This window comes from Temnothorax americanus, unplaced genomic scaffold (assembly GCF_048541705.1).
Source record: "Temnothorax americanus isolate GAGA-0224 unplaced genomic scaffold, ASM4854170v1 Scaffold68, whole genome shotgun sequence".
Lineage (NCBI taxonomy): Eukaryota > Metazoa > Arthropoda > Insecta > Hymenoptera > Formicidae > Temnothorax > Temnothorax americanus.
The window spans coordinates 548,730-566,815 of NW_027509790.1; the positions used below are offsets into that span (position 1 = coordinate 548,730).

The 18,086-nt window shown below is 31.9% G+C and overlaps 3 protein-coding genes across 11 annotated transcripts; 2 read left to right on the plus strand and 1 right to left on the minus strand.

Annotated features, from left to right (window-relative positions):
• The first annotated feature begins 1,059 nt into the window (after positions 1-1,059).
• Positions 1,060-5,314, plus strand: LOC143905859 (defensin-like). Of its 6 annotated transcripts, XM_077421496.1 has the most exons (5): positions 1,065-2,029; positions 2,211-2,262; positions 3,010-3,111; positions 3,376-3,598; positions 4,453-4,900. In XM_077421496.1, exons 3-5 carry the CDS (start codon positions 3,042-3,044, stop codon positions 4,469-4,471), a joined length of 312 nt encoding a protein of 103 aa, XP_077277622.1. In that variant the 5' UTR covers positions 1,065-2,029; positions 2,211-2,262; positions 3,010-3,041; the 3' UTR covers positions 4,472-4,900. The 6 variants fall into 6 exon arrangements, with proteins under 6 accessions (XP_077277625.1, XP_077277622.1, XP_077277624.1 ...); XM_077421499.1 differs by lacking the exon at positions 2,211-2,262 and having other exon boundaries at positions 1,060-2,029; positions 3,376-3,594; positions 4,453-5,314; XM_077421498.1 differs by lacking the exon at positions 2,211-2,262 and having other exon boundaries at positions 1,065-1,995; positions 4,453-4,901.
• Positions 5,315-6,207: 893 nt separating this feature from the next.
• LOC143905858 (uncharacterized) lies at positions 6,208-10,309 on the minus strand. Of its 4 annotated transcripts, XR_013259351.1 has the most exons (7): positions 10,089-10,307; positions 8,951-9,054; positions 7,739-7,810; positions 7,106-7,252; positions 6,709-6,858; positions 6,547-6,597; positions 6,208-6,233 (listed from the first exon to the last, which is right to left on the minus strand). XR_013259351.1 is itself a non-coding variant. In XM_077421492.1 (6 exons), the coding sequence occupies exons 1-4, from the start codon at positions 10,282-10,284 to the stop codon at positions 6,783-6,785; spliced, it is 837 nt and encodes a 278-aa protein (XP_077277618.1). In that variant the 5' UTR covers positions 10,285-10,309; the 3' UTR covers positions 6,208-6,233; positions 6,547-6,597; positions 6,709-6,782. The 4 variants fall into 4 exon arrangements, 1 of the variants encoding a protein (XP_077277618.1); XR_013259350.1 differs by lacking the exon at positions 8,951-9,054 and having other exon boundaries at positions 10,089-10,306; XR_013259349.1 differs by having other exon boundaries at positions 8,951-10,306.
• Positions 10,310-15,603: 5,294 nt separating this feature from the next.
• LOC143905839 (defensin-like) lies at positions 15,604-17,308 on the plus strand. The gene is made up of 3 exons (XM_077421473.1): positions 15,604-15,715; positions 16,002-16,182; positions 17,199-17,308. Exons 1-3 carry the CDS (start codon positions 15,646-15,648, stop codon positions 17,200-17,202), a joined length of 255 nt encoding a protein of 84 aa, XP_077277599.1. The 5' UTR covers positions 15,604-15,645; the 3' UTR covers positions 17,203-17,308.
• The last annotated feature ends 778 nt before the right edge of the window (positions 17,309-18,086 follow it).

An 18,086-nucleotide genomic window follows, 5' to 3' on the forward strand; every position in this document is an offset into this window, starting at 1 on the left:
ACTGTAGAGAGGATGACGGTTCTTTTGTATTTATCGATTTGATATTATATGCATATAATTGCAACGAAATACAATTTCTAATAGTATCAGCTTTACAACAAATCTAAAACAATCTTGCTTATTATTAATACGTAACATTTTTTCCGTTTTTTATTTTTAGACGTTCAGAAATGCTTTGCATACTGCACTTCTCGTTTTTCTCAAGAAGCCTTAGCCGCGATAGCGTTCTTGAATATAAATAGAACATTTTACGTCGAAATAATAAGCTACCCGCAGTTTATACTCGTAATATAGGATGTATTTCTTGTTAAAGTCCTTATTCCGAAAGCATGACTGTTCCGTTTTTTTTTTTTTTTTTATCATCGATACAGAACATCGATCAAGAACAATATGTGGTGTTTAATCATGATGTTTAATTACGTAATTTTTAATGATACTTTAAGCAAAAAAAATGAACATCTTTATCAATGCTAATTCTACCTCTTGCCGATATGTATAACCATTATACAGAATAATTATAAAATCGTTTAAACTTTCATAACTTCTATACGCAAAATTAATCTGTAAAAAACGTTAGAACTGTAATTTAATGAAATATATAATAGAGGAAAGTCTCCTATTATGAGATACCGAGTTTATTTTGTGTGATTGCTGGAAGTCTATAGGCAGCATTTGAAAATGCAATAGGAACAGAATTAAAGAAATAGAATTTAAAATTGTAATTGTGATAGATTTCATCCTAAGGGCAATAAGTTCATGGTGGAACCAACAGACGGAGACCTATTAATTTAGCAGAAACCCCGCTATTTCATATTAGGAGCCTATTTCATAATAGAGGACTATTATCCTCTAAATATTACGAGAGTGCATGATCTCGTAATAATTTATGTTTAAATATTTTCCTAATAAATGGATTGGAAAAAGTAAACCGACCATTTTTTTCTATCGAACATGTTAAAACTATTATATATTCAACAAAACCTTGTTTTTTAAATCGTAAATCAATTTGCAAATTAAAATAATTAAGAGGCTACATAGTACATCTAGGACAAAGAAAAAAGTAAAGTGACTTTTTAATTTTTTTACAACTAAGGAATTGTTCTTCGCCAGTGACTGAATAACAGCGTAAGTGATTAGATTTCCTCGACGATAACAGGCAATTTTATTAGATAGGTCAGCACGACGTTTTGACCCTAAATTTGGATCCTTTTCAAGAGTATAGTATAAAAAAAATTAAAATGTTCTTACAAAGACATTTATAGTAGTCGCGACATTGTACCCGCAAGTCAGATCTAAAGACTAGAAATAAAATGTATATCGATATAATATAAAATAATAAGAGATCAAGACTAAAGAAAAATTTTTGGAAACTTATGTTTTGTGCGTTATACATCATATGGCAATATGATCGTAAAAACGGAGGTAAATTAACATGGTCAATCGTAAAATAAAAAATGTAAAATATATAGCTTGTGTTAGGAAACACATCTGCACAAATGCACACCTCAGCAACGGGCAACACAATAAGCAATATATCGTACAAACAATAATAGTTTATGATAAATAGAGGATTACGTGGCCCCTATTATTTTGTCATATTATCGATGTCTTTTTGTAGATTGATCGCTTGATTATTGTCACTCGAATTAGGTGTAATATCGGTATTTGATGTTTTTCAATTTTTGGTTGACGCACTTGTTGACGATATATGTATCGGGTAACTATATTAATAGGATCTCTTTAACTATTTTAATGTTAGACATGTGGAAATGTTTGTATCAGACAATAAGACCGCACAATCGACCAGACCCAGACCCGTGATGACGTGAATTCTTTTTGTGTAGTTTTCCGGGTGGGCGGAGAAGTAATTAATATAAATTCCGGAGAATGTTAGTTTTCGATACTAGTTCGTAATAAATGTGTCACCATTTCTGAGGACAGTTGTGTCCAAAAAGTTTATCGCCTTATAATCTCAGTTTCAAGTAAATTTCACAAGTAAATTTCAATCTTTGGTGATAATAACTACTAAGTATGTACGTCATCAATTTTCCTTCTTGGAATTATCGCGAAAATGTTAACATATCGATAGAACATGGAGATTGCAATTTCTTTTAGTAAAAAAATGTTTTTAATTGAAGAATCGTTATATGCATCTCAAACTATAGTATACTTTTATCTATTAATTCTGTAAGTTTTATTTAAAAATTAAGGATGTGGCAGCCATTTCCGTGAGGCGGCTTTTTCTAAAACAGCTAAACTAGGGTAAGATGGCTATATAGAGGAAAGATGGCCAACCTATGTTCTTTCAATCTAGCTCGCCATGAAACATCGAATGAATTTACCCTATAACAATTTTTCAATAAAAAATTTTTTTTACTAAAGATAATTGTTAAAAATAACACTACTTTTCCTTATTCTAAATGTATGTAGCCTTTTATTGTAGTTCAAGATATCATCATAAATCAATTGCAAAACATATTTGTAGAACTTTAAAATTATATTTTGATTTGTACCTATATATGTAACGATATGTTGAAAGATAAGAATACAGATACATACATACATACATACATAATATTGAAATTAATTTTTTCACTTATTCTTTATGCATTTTATAATCATCCCACATTATATTATTATATACGTAAAGATATTATGATATAACGATACGATATATATACGATCTAATCAGAGAAAAAGTCATGGAAGCAAATTACGATTGTTACACATAAAATTAAAATGGTTACACATGTGATCCATATATCTGAACATTTTTGCGACTGTAATCAGATATACCATTTTTAAAAGCAAATACGTAAATTATAGGTACATGCTCTTATCTTTGGACATTGAAGGTACAACAATGTTCGTTCAAACAAAAATTACAGTATTTATAAACATAAACCATGTCCCCACTGTCACATATATTACGCAATTTATAATCATTATTACACTGGTATATAAAGCAATTAAATTCAATACCGGCAAAATTAAATTCAATATATATAGTTGCAAAGCTCGACAACGACTCACTTCTCAAAATGAAGATCTACGTGTTCGCCCTTTTGGTTATGACTGCGGTCGCTTTCGCGCGCCAACTTTCCGTCGAAGGTACAGACTAGAATATGAAACTAGCATACCAAAAATACAACTTCCCAATTTATAAATTAAAGTGCGCGTTAAAAATGACTTTCAAAATATATTTAAATGGATCTATACTCTAAGCATCGACACGTGATGATTCTTCAAAAATTCGAAGTAATTTTTTAGTTACTTTTAAATTTAATAACATGTTGAAATAATCTTCAAGTAGTTTTATTTTAAAATAATGACAATGTTATGTATTTTAAATGAAGATGCCTTTAATTTAAACAGATTTAAATGAAAATAAAGTGCCCCTGGACAGCCTGGATTTGCCGCTGACAAGTGAAGATGAATCCTCGGAAGTGACACCTGTCGAACATCATCGCGAACGTAGGATCACCTGTGACCTTCTCAGTGGTAAAGGTGTTGGACACAGCGCTTGTGCTGCTCACTGTATCGCCAGAAACCGCAGAGGAGGATACTGTAATAACAAAGGTGTTTGTGTATGCCGTAAGTAAGTAACGATTCGAATAATTACGATTTTTTTTTCAATTGTTCCGATAGCAACATGGTTGTAATTCGCAAAGAATGACTTTTAAGGTGGTCTTTTCGTGAGAAGAAGTATTAGATAAGTACCTAAATTTGATATATGTTAAATATACAGTAATAAGGGACATATGTGTACGAAAAATCAAGTGAGGTTACCGACACTTTACAAGAAATAAGTCATTCTAAATGTGCGTTCGCGGAGCGTGCTATTGTCATTCTATCCTTGTTTACATCTAATGAACGAGAAAGATAGAATGATGCAAATCGCCACGGCCGAGGTTTTCAACGAATAATACATGTACTTAGCGATCAGATGAATACATTCATGTCTTAAAATATTCCCTGAAGTTTCCGGATTTCGTATACATACCTTGAAAATAAGGGCTTGCCGAATGTTTTGCTCTGATATATGAGGTTAAATAAGTAGTGGATTCAATCGCATATTGCTTTACTCGTACTGTCATGCCTGACCTAACTTAAATCGAGTCCAACCGCACTACTATTGTGATATTTTTTTAATTAGTAAATAATTAAATACAATTAAATCGTGCGTGTAAAATCATGTTATATTATTATAATTATTGAAATGCTGTGTAATGTTTGTTTTCAATTACCTCATGACGGACTGTTACTTGACTAACTGGGTCCGCGAAAGGACCACTTTAAATTATTATTACTAGATTATATTAAATCTTCGTTAAACTATGGAATTAATTAAGAATATGTTATAGATTTAATAACGATTGTATAAGAGACAATCAATATGCCCGTCATCAAATCATTTTGTATTAATAATGAAATTTTTTTATTATTTTTTAGGAGCAAATGGATAGGTTAATTTCGACTGTGGCAATCGTTTGTTTAAGAAGAAGATTGGGTTGGGAGTTTAACCGATGGACATATCGCATATGACTCATATTTTTTTGGAATTTTGATTGTACCACAAATTTATCTGTAATAAATATTCTTTAGACATTTTTAAAATTAGTGCAATATATCTTAACCCTCTAAAAGTATTATTATAAGCATAATGTGTTAGCAGCGCTTGCGCGCAGATTGACAGCAAACTTGATCAGAATCCCACATTAAAACTATATAGCCATTTGTGTCCGCATTAAGCTCGTGTTCTGTCAACAGAACTTGCTGACAGGCAATGAGAGCAGCAAAAACCGAACGGACTCTGTCCATAATCAGCTGTTTAAATAAACGCAACACGCATTATCTTTTTAATGATCTCTGACCTGTAGAAAAACTCCAATATTTACGCCGCGCGGGGATTTAATTACGCCGCAGAAGTCAGAAAAAATAGAAGAAATGAAGATATTAATTTGCTTGTAATCACTCTGTTATGTGCCTTCATGCGATATTAGTATTATGTTGTAATCAGTTTTTTACTGTTAATATTAACGAAACCATCGTGAGTTAAATCGATTTCTCAATGGAGCGCGATCATATATATATTACGATGTGTGTAAAGTAAAATGATTACTGTATTAGGCAATATAAAAGGTTCAATGTTTATTTCATGATACATAAGTGTAGAGGGATAATAAAGGATGAAATACAGCAAAATACAAGTGCAGCTTTTGTATTTTTTGTTCAGCTTGATATCTTGTATATCCCCATATAGTTAGCCTAATATTCTTATATATATATATTTGTTATATTTAACATTTATAATTATTTGTGAACTAGGTATATGAGAATTTTATTTTTTATCAAATTTTTTACAAAAAGATTAAAGAAACGGAATTCTCTAATCTAAACAATCCAAATTATTTTATAACTATATCTATACACACAAAATTTTTGAAAATTACAAATATTTTATTTACACAGTAAAATTCAACACATTTCACATGTCCCAAACGGTCCACTCAAATTTTTATGTTAATTTAACATAATGTAAATATGTCAAATTATGACACAAATGTTATGTTCATAACATGTGGGGCGCGTGCACTTTTAATGTACGTTTGCAATAATGCTTTTTCACAGATAACTTTTTTGTTTAGAGTCTAAACCTAATTCTGACAACGGTATCGTATTTTTGGATGTAATCCGCTGGGCACGCCACAGTCTTTTTGTAACAATACATTGTAGAATTTTTATATAAAGCGAATGTTTTCGCAAGGTGAGGTTAAAACAAGTTGTCGGTATTACAGACGACTTTAGGATCCTGGTCCCTGAGCCAAGAACTCCGCGTTGACGGTGGCGACGTACCGTCGCAGTAGAAATAAGAACTCTCTCTCCAATGGAGAATAAGCGAGAAATGTTGAGAATTGACACGTTGAGAGTTCTTCCGTAGAATTTTCAAATAAAAAGATATTTGCTTAAAATAACACTACAAAATCTAGTCATGCGCCTGCGCACAAGCCTGCATTATCACATTTGTTTTACGGCTGTTTATTAACTGTCAAGGGAAAGGGGTAGACTTAACTTCAACTCGGAGTATTTTCGAAGTGTGCTGAAGTGATCTGTAGTGTTATTTTAAGCAAATATCTTTTTATTTGAAAATTCTACGCAAGAATTTTCAACGTGTCACACATTTCTCGCTTCTTTTTCACATTCCAACATGGCCGCGACGAGTTCCCAGGAGCCTTAAATTAACACATAAATAATATGTTATATTTTTAACACAAACATTTTAACAAGGTCAAACTTAATAAAAATACACAAAATTTTTTACTGTGTAATAATTATTTTTGAAAAAAAAAACAATAAAAAAATTATTGCGCGCTGCAATTATTTTCTGTACTATAAAAACTTTTTTTTTAATATAGGTAAAAATAAGCGCCCCATAAAAATCTACGCACTCCGTATTAATTGTATTCCAGTTGTATTTTCTACTACAAGAGCAATAATATTAGGATATTCGCGCCAAGTGAATATAATCTATCTATAAAAGCTTACCTTTTTAAAGAAAGGTACAAAGAAAGCGTCAAGTATTACGCGCCTGTCTACCTACAAAAGTATAATATAAGAAAATGACACCAAGTAGGAATAAATCTTTGGAAAATAAGATAATAAAGTTTAGAATAAATCGCATAATGAAAAATCCGATCAAATTATTACTTATTAATGACATCCTTTTGTCTTTCCTCTTGTTCAGGCGATGCCTACAACTCCTCCTTGTATGCAGCTACTGTTCAATTCAGTGGGTCTAATATAAGAGGATCGACATCCGCAAGAGGGACTGTTGATTCTGAGTTACTCGGAACATATCTGTACACGGCATAATTAAAAACAGAATATGTGATAAACGTTTCAATTATGATAGCATTAAGTATGTCATAGTAGTGTATATGTATTACTAAATTGTTGAACAAAAATATTATTTTGATGATGTAATTGAAAAATAAAAAAGTTATAGCAATTATTTAAAATATTGCAGTTATAAAATATAAAAAAGTAAATATTTAACTACAAGAATATTATTGCATTGTATGATATAAGCAAAACGAATAATTACTCATTAACAGTGTCTTCTTGTATTTTTACTTGCTCAGGCGATGCTTGCAGTTCCTCAAGTGGAGGTAATGTTTCATTCAGTTGTTCACACGCAACGAATTCGAAATCCTGAAGAAAGACCGTTGATTCTGGAGTACTCCAAACATTTCTGTACATTCACATATGACATGATTAAAAATAAAACATGCAATAGGTGTTTTAATTATGATAGTATTTAAGATGTTGTAATTATGTATAATATTCAATTGTTGAACAAAAACATTATTTTTGTGATGTAATTAAAAAGTAGGTAAGTTAGAGTTAGTATTTAAAATATTAGAGTTATAAAATATTCTCAAAAAAGTCAATTAATGGTTTTAGTGTGTAAATTTTTGAATTGTATACGTCTATATGATAGATAGAAAAACATGAATGTGAGAGATTCGTTCAAATTATATGTGAAATAATTGAAAGATTATTATTATTACGTTTGTATAAGCATATTTATGATTAGAATTGGAAATAATTATATTACTTGGATGCCCTGATAAAAACTTTCAATCGCTCAATTTTCTTTAACTATTGCTTGCTTTATCATTACGTGTATTTTATAAGTTCTAGTATTTTAATAATTTCTTGAAACATGTGTACTTACTCATGTTGACTCTGGTTTATTACAAAGCCGGAATGTTTTCTATTTAAATGTGATGTCAAATTCCAATGTTCTCTATTAGATATTATGGTACCACATTGATTACATTCTGCCTTACAATTTGGTAAGTTCGTATAATAATGCCGCAGGTTGTACGGTATGGAGGGGTTTATATCCAATATTTTATGTTTAATCTTTAAGTGGGCTTTTAATTCTTTTGTAACTATTTGTGAATTAAATGACCGAATTTTTTCTCCACACAGCCTGCACTTTGTGAGCAAATCTTCTAACTCTTTAAAGTGATCCCACAACTCGTTGGATTTGAAGTCTTTCGGTAATTCCATTGTATACGTCTTGTACTGCAGGATGTCTGTTACTGAATGTTGTACAAAAATGACTTCAAACAAGCGTTTGAAATCTACTGCTCGCACAGGTCAAAAAGAGAAGTATGGTTTATTTATCGGGATGTATGTATGTATAAATATTTTTAATCTGCCTAACTACGAGATCGTTTATATGATACAAAAAAAATGTAAATACACCAATAAAATTCACGAATTTCACAACTGCAGTTGCAAAGCAGCTTTCTGCTGAATACACAATTATAATTAGTATAATACCTGTATATAGGTGCCTATATATATATAAACTTTTTTACTTTCTGTCTTTAATGTTTATTTTTAACTATTTAATTTTTTTATTTAAGTTAATTATGTTTAAAAACTAATGGCAAACACGGCAGATTTGTCTAGAATTCTTAGATAGGTGAGCAACAGAAAGTTCCTTTGAAGTCAATTTTGTCTGTATTATGTGCAGTTATCTTTACAAAAAAAGAAAATATGTTGACGTAAAAGAAATTGAGAGTAACTAAAAAGTTTTTACATTATTTGAAATAAAAGCAAACCAAATCAGTAATCTGTCTCTCCTACAGATAGAATAGAAAATAAATAAACTGAAATAAAGAACCAGATCTTACAGGACGAAATTAAGATGTCTGGATTACTGATTGAAAATGTGAGTCCAAATGTTTACTGAAACGTAATACCGATTATGAAAAAAAAGAAGTAAGAAAGAAAAATGAAAAGAGAGGGGGAGCCCTCTGCATTAATCTCTATAAGATCGGTTCTTGGGCTAGAATTTCAAGCCAGAGCCACAAGAATGAAAGTAATTCTCAGATCTCAAAACAAATATAAACTCTAGCAGAGGCCCTTGTACTTTTTTGACTAATGTCTGTCTTCAAATATGGCGTCCCAATGAGAATCTCTTAAGGTCCCCGCTCACTGGACCGGACTCCTCGCCTCGATACTCTCTCTCGGACGCTACCCGATAAAAACAGTACGTGAAATCCACGTTATTGCTACTTGGATCAGCATCGTGAAATCCACGTGGACATTCGAGTGGACAATCCGCTCGAGAACGGTACTGTAGTCCACGTGGATGAGATCATCGATTTGACGTGAAATCCACTCTCTAAATTTCTTGGAGTAGAATCTCACTCCAAAAGAGTGAGAGATTTCACTCCTAGGAATAATGAAAATACTGCCAGTCTAATTGGAGTAAAATTTCACTTTTCGAAAAAGTGAGTTATTCATTCTTTACTTGGAGTGATTCTTCAACTTTGAAAAGAGTGACATGTTTCACTAAATAATTATTCACTCAACATAAAACAAATTATTTATTTCGAAATTTTATTATATTACTATTTTATAACTAAATTTGTTTCTTAAAATGCAGTCTATAATTATAAATATTTTTTCGTATTTGAAAAACACACTTACCTTGGTGGGATTCGAACTCGGGACCTCTGCATCGTGAGCTAACTGCCTTACGTGGTAGACTACTTCTTAATTTGATGTAAACGTTATATATAGTCTACATATGTCATAACCAGCGCAAATATATAATTTTTCAAAAATTATCTTAAGAAACAAATTCAGTTTAAAAAGAGTAATACAATTTTGAATTGGATATATGATATGATATTTCTTAATGTCGGGTGAATGTCAGAAACCAGTGCCGGCTCATTATGAAATTTTGTGTTCGTAAATATATGTATTTATGAAAAAAGTATATTTATAAAGTTAAAACATTCTTATCAGTGGATGCAGATTTATCCACAAACTATCCACATGGATGCAACGTTCTTTTTTCATCACTACATCGAAGTCTTTTTTATCCTCAAAATGTCAATAAAAATTCCCTGTACATATTTCTTAATAGATATATCCACAGAGAATCTACATTGATATTTCGGAGATAATAGACTTCGATGTAGTGATGAGAAAAAAACGTTGCATCCATGTGGATAGTTTGTGGATAAATCTGCATCCACGTAGTCCACGTAATAAATTACGTGGATTCAACGTGGATGTGACGTGACTGTTTTTATCGGGTAGCTGCCGCAGCTCTCCCTTTCCTGGCGGTGAGCTCTCTCTGGTGATCCGACTCTCGCTCGGTTGATCTCCAGAACACGCGCCGCAACGATCAATCCGACAAAAAAGAGGTAACAGACTCAACACGTTCGAAGAAACGCAAGCAAGTGCGGCCATGACACCTAAGTGACCTAACGAGTGAGGAAGAAGGCGGGGGCTCTTTGAGTGGTGACCGTGGCGACTCGCGCGTCGCGCCATCTAATGTGAAACGATCGGGAGTTATAAAACGCGAAAAGAATTTGAGCGCCATATTTGAACAAATTATTTAATTTTTAATAAGTCCAATTATTAATATTTATTTTCATAATTAAATTTATTTTTTATTTTGATAAATGTAAATACAAATATCTTATTGTATTAATATTTAATATTAATAATTTAATTTTCGTTGTTTAATTTAACTTCTTGATAATTAACTACTGAAAATGTACTTATTATATAATATTTTAATTTTCAAAATTGTCAAATTACAAACAGAAATTTTGTTGTGACTTTTACAGTTTTAATGGAAACGGAAGCTTAAAAAAAATTAATATTGTAACGAAATTATTATAATGCTCAAATCATAAAATATTTACATTATCCATGTCTGCCAATACAATATAATTTTTTATTCATATTGCATTTTATATAATGGCAATGTTATTATTATATATTTGACAAGCAAATAAAAATAATAGCTTCGAATCGATGTCGAAATGATGAAATATCGATGTCTTAACAGAAAATACATAATTTGCCCGTTTACATAGTCTGGCGCGATAAATGTATGTCACAAATAATCTCTTCTTTTAAAAAATGTCATATAGCACAAACATCGTGTACATACCCGCGTGTATGTACATATGTACCGTACGTGCGGCGTGCGACACCGGTCGGGATGGTCGAACGACGAACGATTGAATCGATTGGCGAGTCCGAGCACTCCGGGCTGAGCGCGGCTAACTTCAGACGAGATCGCGCGCAAGTCTCGGTGGAGCTAAACAAAATATTGAGAAATTTTTGAATAAAACAAAAAAATTATAATTAATTTACAATTACATATACATAGTACATGGTGACATTTGAGCGAAATATGATTATTGCTATAAATCACATTCCTCGTGACTCGTGATGGTTAATGGTTATACATACAGAGACACGGATGAAGTTTGCGCTCGATTGATAATTGTAAAAATTAGTGAAATATCTGACGGGACGAATAGATGTATTATGATCTTGCCAGTTTTTTAAAATAAAAGTGTAATTGTCAAAATTATAAGCTGTTTTCACAATTTTTTCTTAAATTCTTCACGCAACACTTTATTGCCGACAGTGACATTATTTAATCATAAAATGAGGAAACAGTTACGTATATACATTGTAGATGGCACGTGCTGTACTATTTTCTTTCCCTTATAAGATATAGGCTGCGGTCCATTTGATGTTACAAGTGCTTCGAAGCATTCTTTTTCTTTTTCTTTCTTCATTGAAAGAAAGGAGAAGAAGAATGCTTCGAAGCATTTGTTGCATCAAATGGACCACGCAGCCATAATGGTGTTGTCAAGGCGTTTTCTTTTTCCTCAATAAAAAACCCTTATATTTTTTGCAAGTAGAAAAATGAATACTTGTCTGTGTTTGAACCTCGTTGGTTATTTCTACTTGATTGTTATTTTACACAATATGCGATGCACTGCACAGAAAGTACATCAACTTCTTTTTAGCAAAAAAATTTTCTCTAATTATTTTTACTTCTACAATTGCTTTTTTTTATTTGATAACGAACAGAAAAGATATTTTCATCGTAATTTTCTATGTATTTTTTACACAGAAATAAAAATGTTGTTTGGCACACGCGGGCAGAGAAATTGTAATATTTATCTTCAAATTTTTCTGGGGAATTTGTGCGGATAAAATTCTATCTGCTGTTGAATTAATAATAATTGATGAATATATAAGCACGATGTTATCTTAAACTCAGAGATCTACATATAAATCTCTGTAGTATCGCTTATTTCATATAATTTTTTATTTTATGTCGGCAAATTTGAGTAGATTATTATAATATTACTGTAGAGAAGAGATGACAGTTTTTTTGTATTTATCGATCTGATATTATGCAATAATTGCAACGAAATACAATTTGTAATAGTAGCAACTCTACAGCGAATCTAACAATCTTGCTTATTATTAATAAGTAACGGTTTTTGTGTTTTTCATTTTTAGACGCGCGTTCAGAAATGTTTTGCATACTGCACTTCTCGTTTTTCACAAGAAGCCTTAGCCGCGATAGCGTTCTTGAATATAAATAGAACATTTCATGTCGAAATAAACTACTGCAGTTTATACTCGTAATATAGGATGTATTTCTTGTTAAAGTCCTTATTCCGAAAGCATGACTGTTCCGTTTTTTTTTTTATCATCGATACAGAACATCGATCAAGAACAATATGTGGTGTTTAATCATGATGTTTAATTACGTAATTTTTAATTATACTTTAAGCAAAAAAAATGAACATCTTTATCAATGCCAATTCTACCTCTTGCCGATATGTATAACCATTATACAGAATAATTATAAAATCGTTTAAACTTTCATAACTTCTATACGCAAAATTAATCTGTAAAAAACATTAGAACTGTAATTTAATAAAATATAATAGAGGAAAGTCTCCTATTATGAGATACCGAGTTTATTTTGTGTGATTGCTGGAAGTCTATGGGCAGCATTTAAAAATGTAATAGAAACAGAATTAAAAAAAATAGAATTTAAAATTGTAATGTGATAGATTTCATCCCAAGGGCAATAAGTTCATGGTGGAACCAACAGACGGGGACCTATTAGTTTAGCATGGAAACCCCGCTATTTCATATTAGGAGTCTATTTCATAATAGGGGACTATCCTCTAAATATTACGAGAGTAATCTCGTAATAGTTTATGAAAATATTTTCCTAATAAATGGATTGCAAGAAGTAAACCGACCATTTTTCTTTCTATCGAGCATATGTTAAAACTATTATATATTCAACAAAAACCTTGTTTTTAAATCGCAAATCAATTTGCGAATTAAAATAATTAAGAGGCTACATATAGTACATCTAAGACAAAGAAAAAAGTTAAGTAATTTTTTACTTTTTTTTACAACTAAAGAAATTTTCTTCGCCAGTAAATGAATTATAACATAAGTGATTAGATTTCCTCGACGATAACTGGCAATTTTATTAGATATAGGTCAGCACGACGTTCTGACCTTAAATTTGGGTCTTTTTCAAGAGTATAAAAAAATTAACATGTTCTTACAAAGACATTCAGTAGTCAAGACATTGTACCCGCAAGTCGGATCTAAAGACTTATAGAAATAAAATGTATATCGATATAATATAAAATAGTAAAAGATCAAGACTAAAGAAAAATTTTTGGAAACTTGTGTTTTGTGCGTTATATATCATATGGCAATAAAACGTAAAAACGGAGGTAAATTAACATGATCAATCGTAAAATTAAAAATGTATAGCTTGTGTTAGGAAACACTGCACACCTCAACAACAGGCAACACAATAAGCAAAATCGTAAAAACAATAATAGTTTATGACAAATAAAGGATTACGTGGCCACTGTTATTTTGTCATATTCTCGATGTCTTTTTGTAGATTGATCGCTTGATTGTCATTCGAATTAGGCGTAATATCGGTATTTGATGTTTTTCAATTTTTGGTTGACGCACATGTGGACGATATGTATCGGGTAACTATTAATAACTTTAACTATTTTAATGTTAGACATGTGGAAATGTTTGTATCAAACAATAAGACCGCACGATCGACCAGACCCGTGATGACGTGAATTCTTTTTGTGTAGTTTTCTGGGTGGGCGGAAAAGTAATTAATATAAATTCCGGAGAATGTTAGTTTTCGATACTATATAGTTCGTAATTAATGTGTCACCATTTCTGAGAACAGTTGTGTCCAAAAAGTTTATCGCCTTATAATAAGTCTCAGTTTCAAGTCAATTTCACAAGTAAATTTCAACCGTCGGTGATAACTACAAAGTATGTACGTCATCAATTTTCCTTCCCGGAATTATCGCGAAAATGTTAACAAATCGATAGAACATGGAGATTGCAATTTCTTTTAGTAAAAAAATTTTTTTGATTGAAGAATCATTATATGCATCTCAAACTACATATATACTTTTTATCTATTAATTCTGTAAGTTTTATTTAAAAATTAAGGATGTGGCAGCCATTTCCGTGAGACGGCTTCTTCTAAAACAGCTTCCGCGATAACCAGAATATCTTCATTGGTTTTTATCTGAAACAAAATTAAAAAGTTTTTTCCTCAGAAAGATAAAAAAAAGTATTCCTTCACGTAGCCAATTTTTATAATATTAATTTCTCGCAAAATGGCGGCTATCTGAATATAGATGTGATTTTTACTCAACACATTTATATTTTGATGACCACCATTTTGCAAGAAATAAATATTATTTATTAAATTGGCTACGTCAAGGACTAGTTTTTTCATCTTTCTGAGGGAAATATTCTTTATTTTTGTTTCAGATAAAAACTAATAAAGATATTCTGGTTACCGCGGAAGCTGTTTTAGAAAAAACCGCCTCACAAAAATGGCTGCTACATTCTTAATTTTTAAATGAAATTTACAGAAATAATAGATAAAAGTATATAATTTGAAATGTAGGTATAGAGTAACTCGGGTAAAATGGCCATAGAGAAAAGATGGCCAACCTATGTTCTTTCAATCTAGCTCGCCATGAAACATCGAATGAACATAAGTTGGCCATATTTCCTCTATGGCCATCTTACCCAAATTTACCCTATAACAATTTTTCACTAAAAATTTTTTTTTCACTAAAAATAATTGTTAAAAATAACAATACTTTTCCCTATTCTAAATGTATGTAGCCCCTTATTGTAGTTCAAGATATCATCATAAATCAATTGTAAAACATATTTGTAGAACTTTAAAATTATATCTTGGTTTGTACCTACATGTAATGAAATGTTGAAAGCTAAAAATAAAGACACATATACATACATAATATTGAAATTAATTCTTTCACTTATTCTTTATGCATTTTATAATCATCTTATATTATTTTTTTGTTAGGTAAAGATATTATGATAACGATACTACGATCAGAGAAAAAGTCATCAGGAAAGCAAATTACGATTATTTCACATACAATTAAAATGATTGCACATGTGTCATCAATATATTTGAACATTTTCGCAACTGTAATCAGATATACCATTTTTAAAAGCAAATACGTAAATAGGTACATACTCTTATCTGTGAACATTGAAGGTACAACAATATGTTCGTTCAAATAAAAATTACCGCAAAAATAAACCATTCTCCCCACTGTCACATATTACGCAATTTATAATTACTTACACTGGTATATAAAGCAATTAAATTCAATACCGACAAAATTAAATTCAATAGTTGCGAAGCTCGACAACGACTCACTCCTCAAAATGAAGATTTACGTGTTCGCCCTTTTGGTTGTGGCTGCGGTCACTTTCGCGCGCCAACTTACCGTCGAAGGTACAAAATAGAATCGGAAACTAGGTTTACGAAAAATACAACTTCCTAATAATTTATAAATTAAAGTGTGTGTTGAAAATGACTTTCAAAATATATTTAAATGTATCTATACTAAGCATCGATACGTAATAATTCTTCAAAGTTATATTTTAGTTACTTAATTTTTATTAATAATAAATTTAATAACATGTAGAAATAATCTTCAAGTAATTTTATTTTAAAATAATGACAATGTTATATATATTTTAAATAAAGATGTCTTAAATTTAAACAAATTTAAATGAAGATGAAGTCCCCCTGGACATCCTGGATTTGCCGCTGGCAAGTGAAAATAAATCCTCACCTATCGAACTACATCATCGCGAACGTAGGTTCACCTGTAGTCACAACGCTTGTAATGCTCACTGTATCGTCAGAAACCGCAAAGGAGGATACTGTAACGGCAAAGGTCTTTGCGTATGCCGCAAGTAAGTAACGATTCAAATAATTACAATTTTTTTCAATTATTCCGATGACAACATGGTTATAATTTGCAAAAAATGACTTTTGAATTATTGTTACTAGATCAAATTGAATCCTTGTTAAACTATAGAATTAATTAAGAATATGTCATAGATTTAATAACGATTGAATAAGAGACAATTAATATGCCCGTTATCAAATAATTTTGTATTAATCTATTAATCTATATATATATATATATATATAAAAGTGAATGTATGTATGTATGTCCTTTATGCATTACTACAGTTTTCAACCGAATCTTAAAGAATTATATATGAAATAGGGGTAGAATTTTCCGGGAAGTGTTATAGAGTGTATAGTTTTTCGTTACCGATCTTCTTGGGAACCGGTATTTGAAATTTTTTCAATTTTTCGGGAAATAATTGATGATTGAGTCTCAAAGAATTATACATGAAGTAGGGACAGAATTTTCCGGGGAGTGCTATAAAGTGTACTATTTTTTGTTACCGATCTTTTTGGAAACCGGTTCCAAATGACCGAATCTCAAAGAATTGTATATAAAAACAGGGAGAGAAGGAAAGAGGAAGAGAGGGAAAGAGAGAGACAGAGCGAGAGAGAAAGAGAGAGAGAGACTATTTGCGTGTTTTACTACATATGTCCTCCGGGGCGAAGCCCGGGTAACCAGCTAGTATCTAATAAAATTTTCTTTTATTATTTTTTAGAGACAAAATAATATTTGGTTAATCTCGACTGCGGTAATCGTTCACTTAAAAAAAAGATTGGGTTGAGATTTTGACTAATGGACATATTGCATATTCACAGTTTTTGGAATTCACAGTTTTTGAAATTTCGACCACAAATCCATCTGTAGTAGTAAAAGTAGTTGAGTGAAAAACCACACACACTATATTCAGATATCCGCCATTTTGCGAGAAATGAATATTATTAAAATTTGCTACATCATACAAGAACTAGTTTTTTCATTTTTTTGATAAAAAAATTTTTATTTTTGTTTCAGATAAAAACCAATGAAGATATTTTAGTTACCGCGGAAGTTGTTTTAGAAGAAGCCGCCTTACGGAAATTGCTGCCACATCCTTAATTTTTAAATAAAACTTAGAAGTAATAGATCCTCCTCCTTGCGTCGTTTTCCTCAGTGCTGAGGGTCGTGACCCCTTCCTGGAATAACCTTCCGTCTCACGATGTTCCGCCAGTTGATTCGGTCCTGGGTGGTGTGGAGGGCCTCATGCATGGTGGTGCCGAGTGTGGTGCGTATCTGGTCGGCCCAGCGTGTAGGGCTACGCCCCCTTGGTCTTTTTCCTTCCACCTTGACAATCACCATCAACTTTTCCAAGTTGTCATTGCTCTTCCTGGCGATGTGGCCGAAGTATTCAAGTATCCTCTGGAGACAGATAGAAGACAGTCTTGCTGTTATAATTAGCTCACGCAGGATAGATGCGTTGATTCGGTGTGCCGTCCAAGAAATGCGCAGCATCCTTCTCCAGCACCACATCTCAAAGGCGTCAATACGTTTGCGGTCGTTCGCCTTTAGAGTCCAGGTTTCAGCGCCGTACGCGAATATCGAGAACACCAAGGTGCGCACGAGCCTGGTCTTTACGGAGATGTTCCTGATGGTCGCCCAAATTCCATGCAGCTGTAACATGGCGTTCTTCGCCATTTCGATTCGTTTGCGCATCTCTGTTTCACACGAGCCATTATTGCTGATGCGGTAGAGCCCAGATAATTGAAGCTCTCTACTACATCTAGGCCGTGAGCTCCGGTGAGCTCCAGCCTGTTAAAACGGTTCACAACCATGATTTTTATCTTGGATCTGTTTATAGTAAGCCCCATTTCGTTGCTGACTTTTTCCATTCTGTTCAGCAGGGCGACCATTTCGGCCTCTGTT

Bases quoted from the DNA above. Each gene is read 5' to 3' on its own strand.
- LOC143905859 (XM_077421498.1), top strand. From the start codon at position 3,042: ATGAAGATCTACGTGTTCGCCCTTTTGGTTATGACTGCGGTCGCTTTC. The intron at 3,112-3,375 runs GTACAGACTAGA...TAATTTAAACAG, and splicing joins GCGCCAACTTTCCGTCGAAG to ATTTAAATGAAAATAAAGTG.
- LOC143905839 (XM_077421473.1), top strand. From the start codon at position 15,646: ATGAAGATTTACGTGTTCGCCCTTTTGGTTGTGGCTGCGGTCACTTTC. The intron at 15,716-16,001 runs GTACAAAATAGA...ATTTAAATGAAG, and splicing joins GCGCCAACTTACCGTCGAAG to ATGAAGTCCCCCTGGACATC.
- LOC143905858 (XM_077421492.1), bottom strand. From the start codon at position 10,284: ATGGCCGCACTTGCTTGCGTTTCTTCGAACGTGTTGAGTCTGTTACCT. The intron at 7,253-7,738 runs GTAAGTACACAT...GTGAATGTACAG, and splicing joins ATAAACCAGAGTCAACATGA to AAATGTTTGGAGTACTCCAG. The intron at 6,859-7,105 runs GTAATTATTCGT...TGCCGTGTACAG, and splicing joins CAAGAAGACACTGTTAATGA to ATATGTTCCGAGTAACTCAG.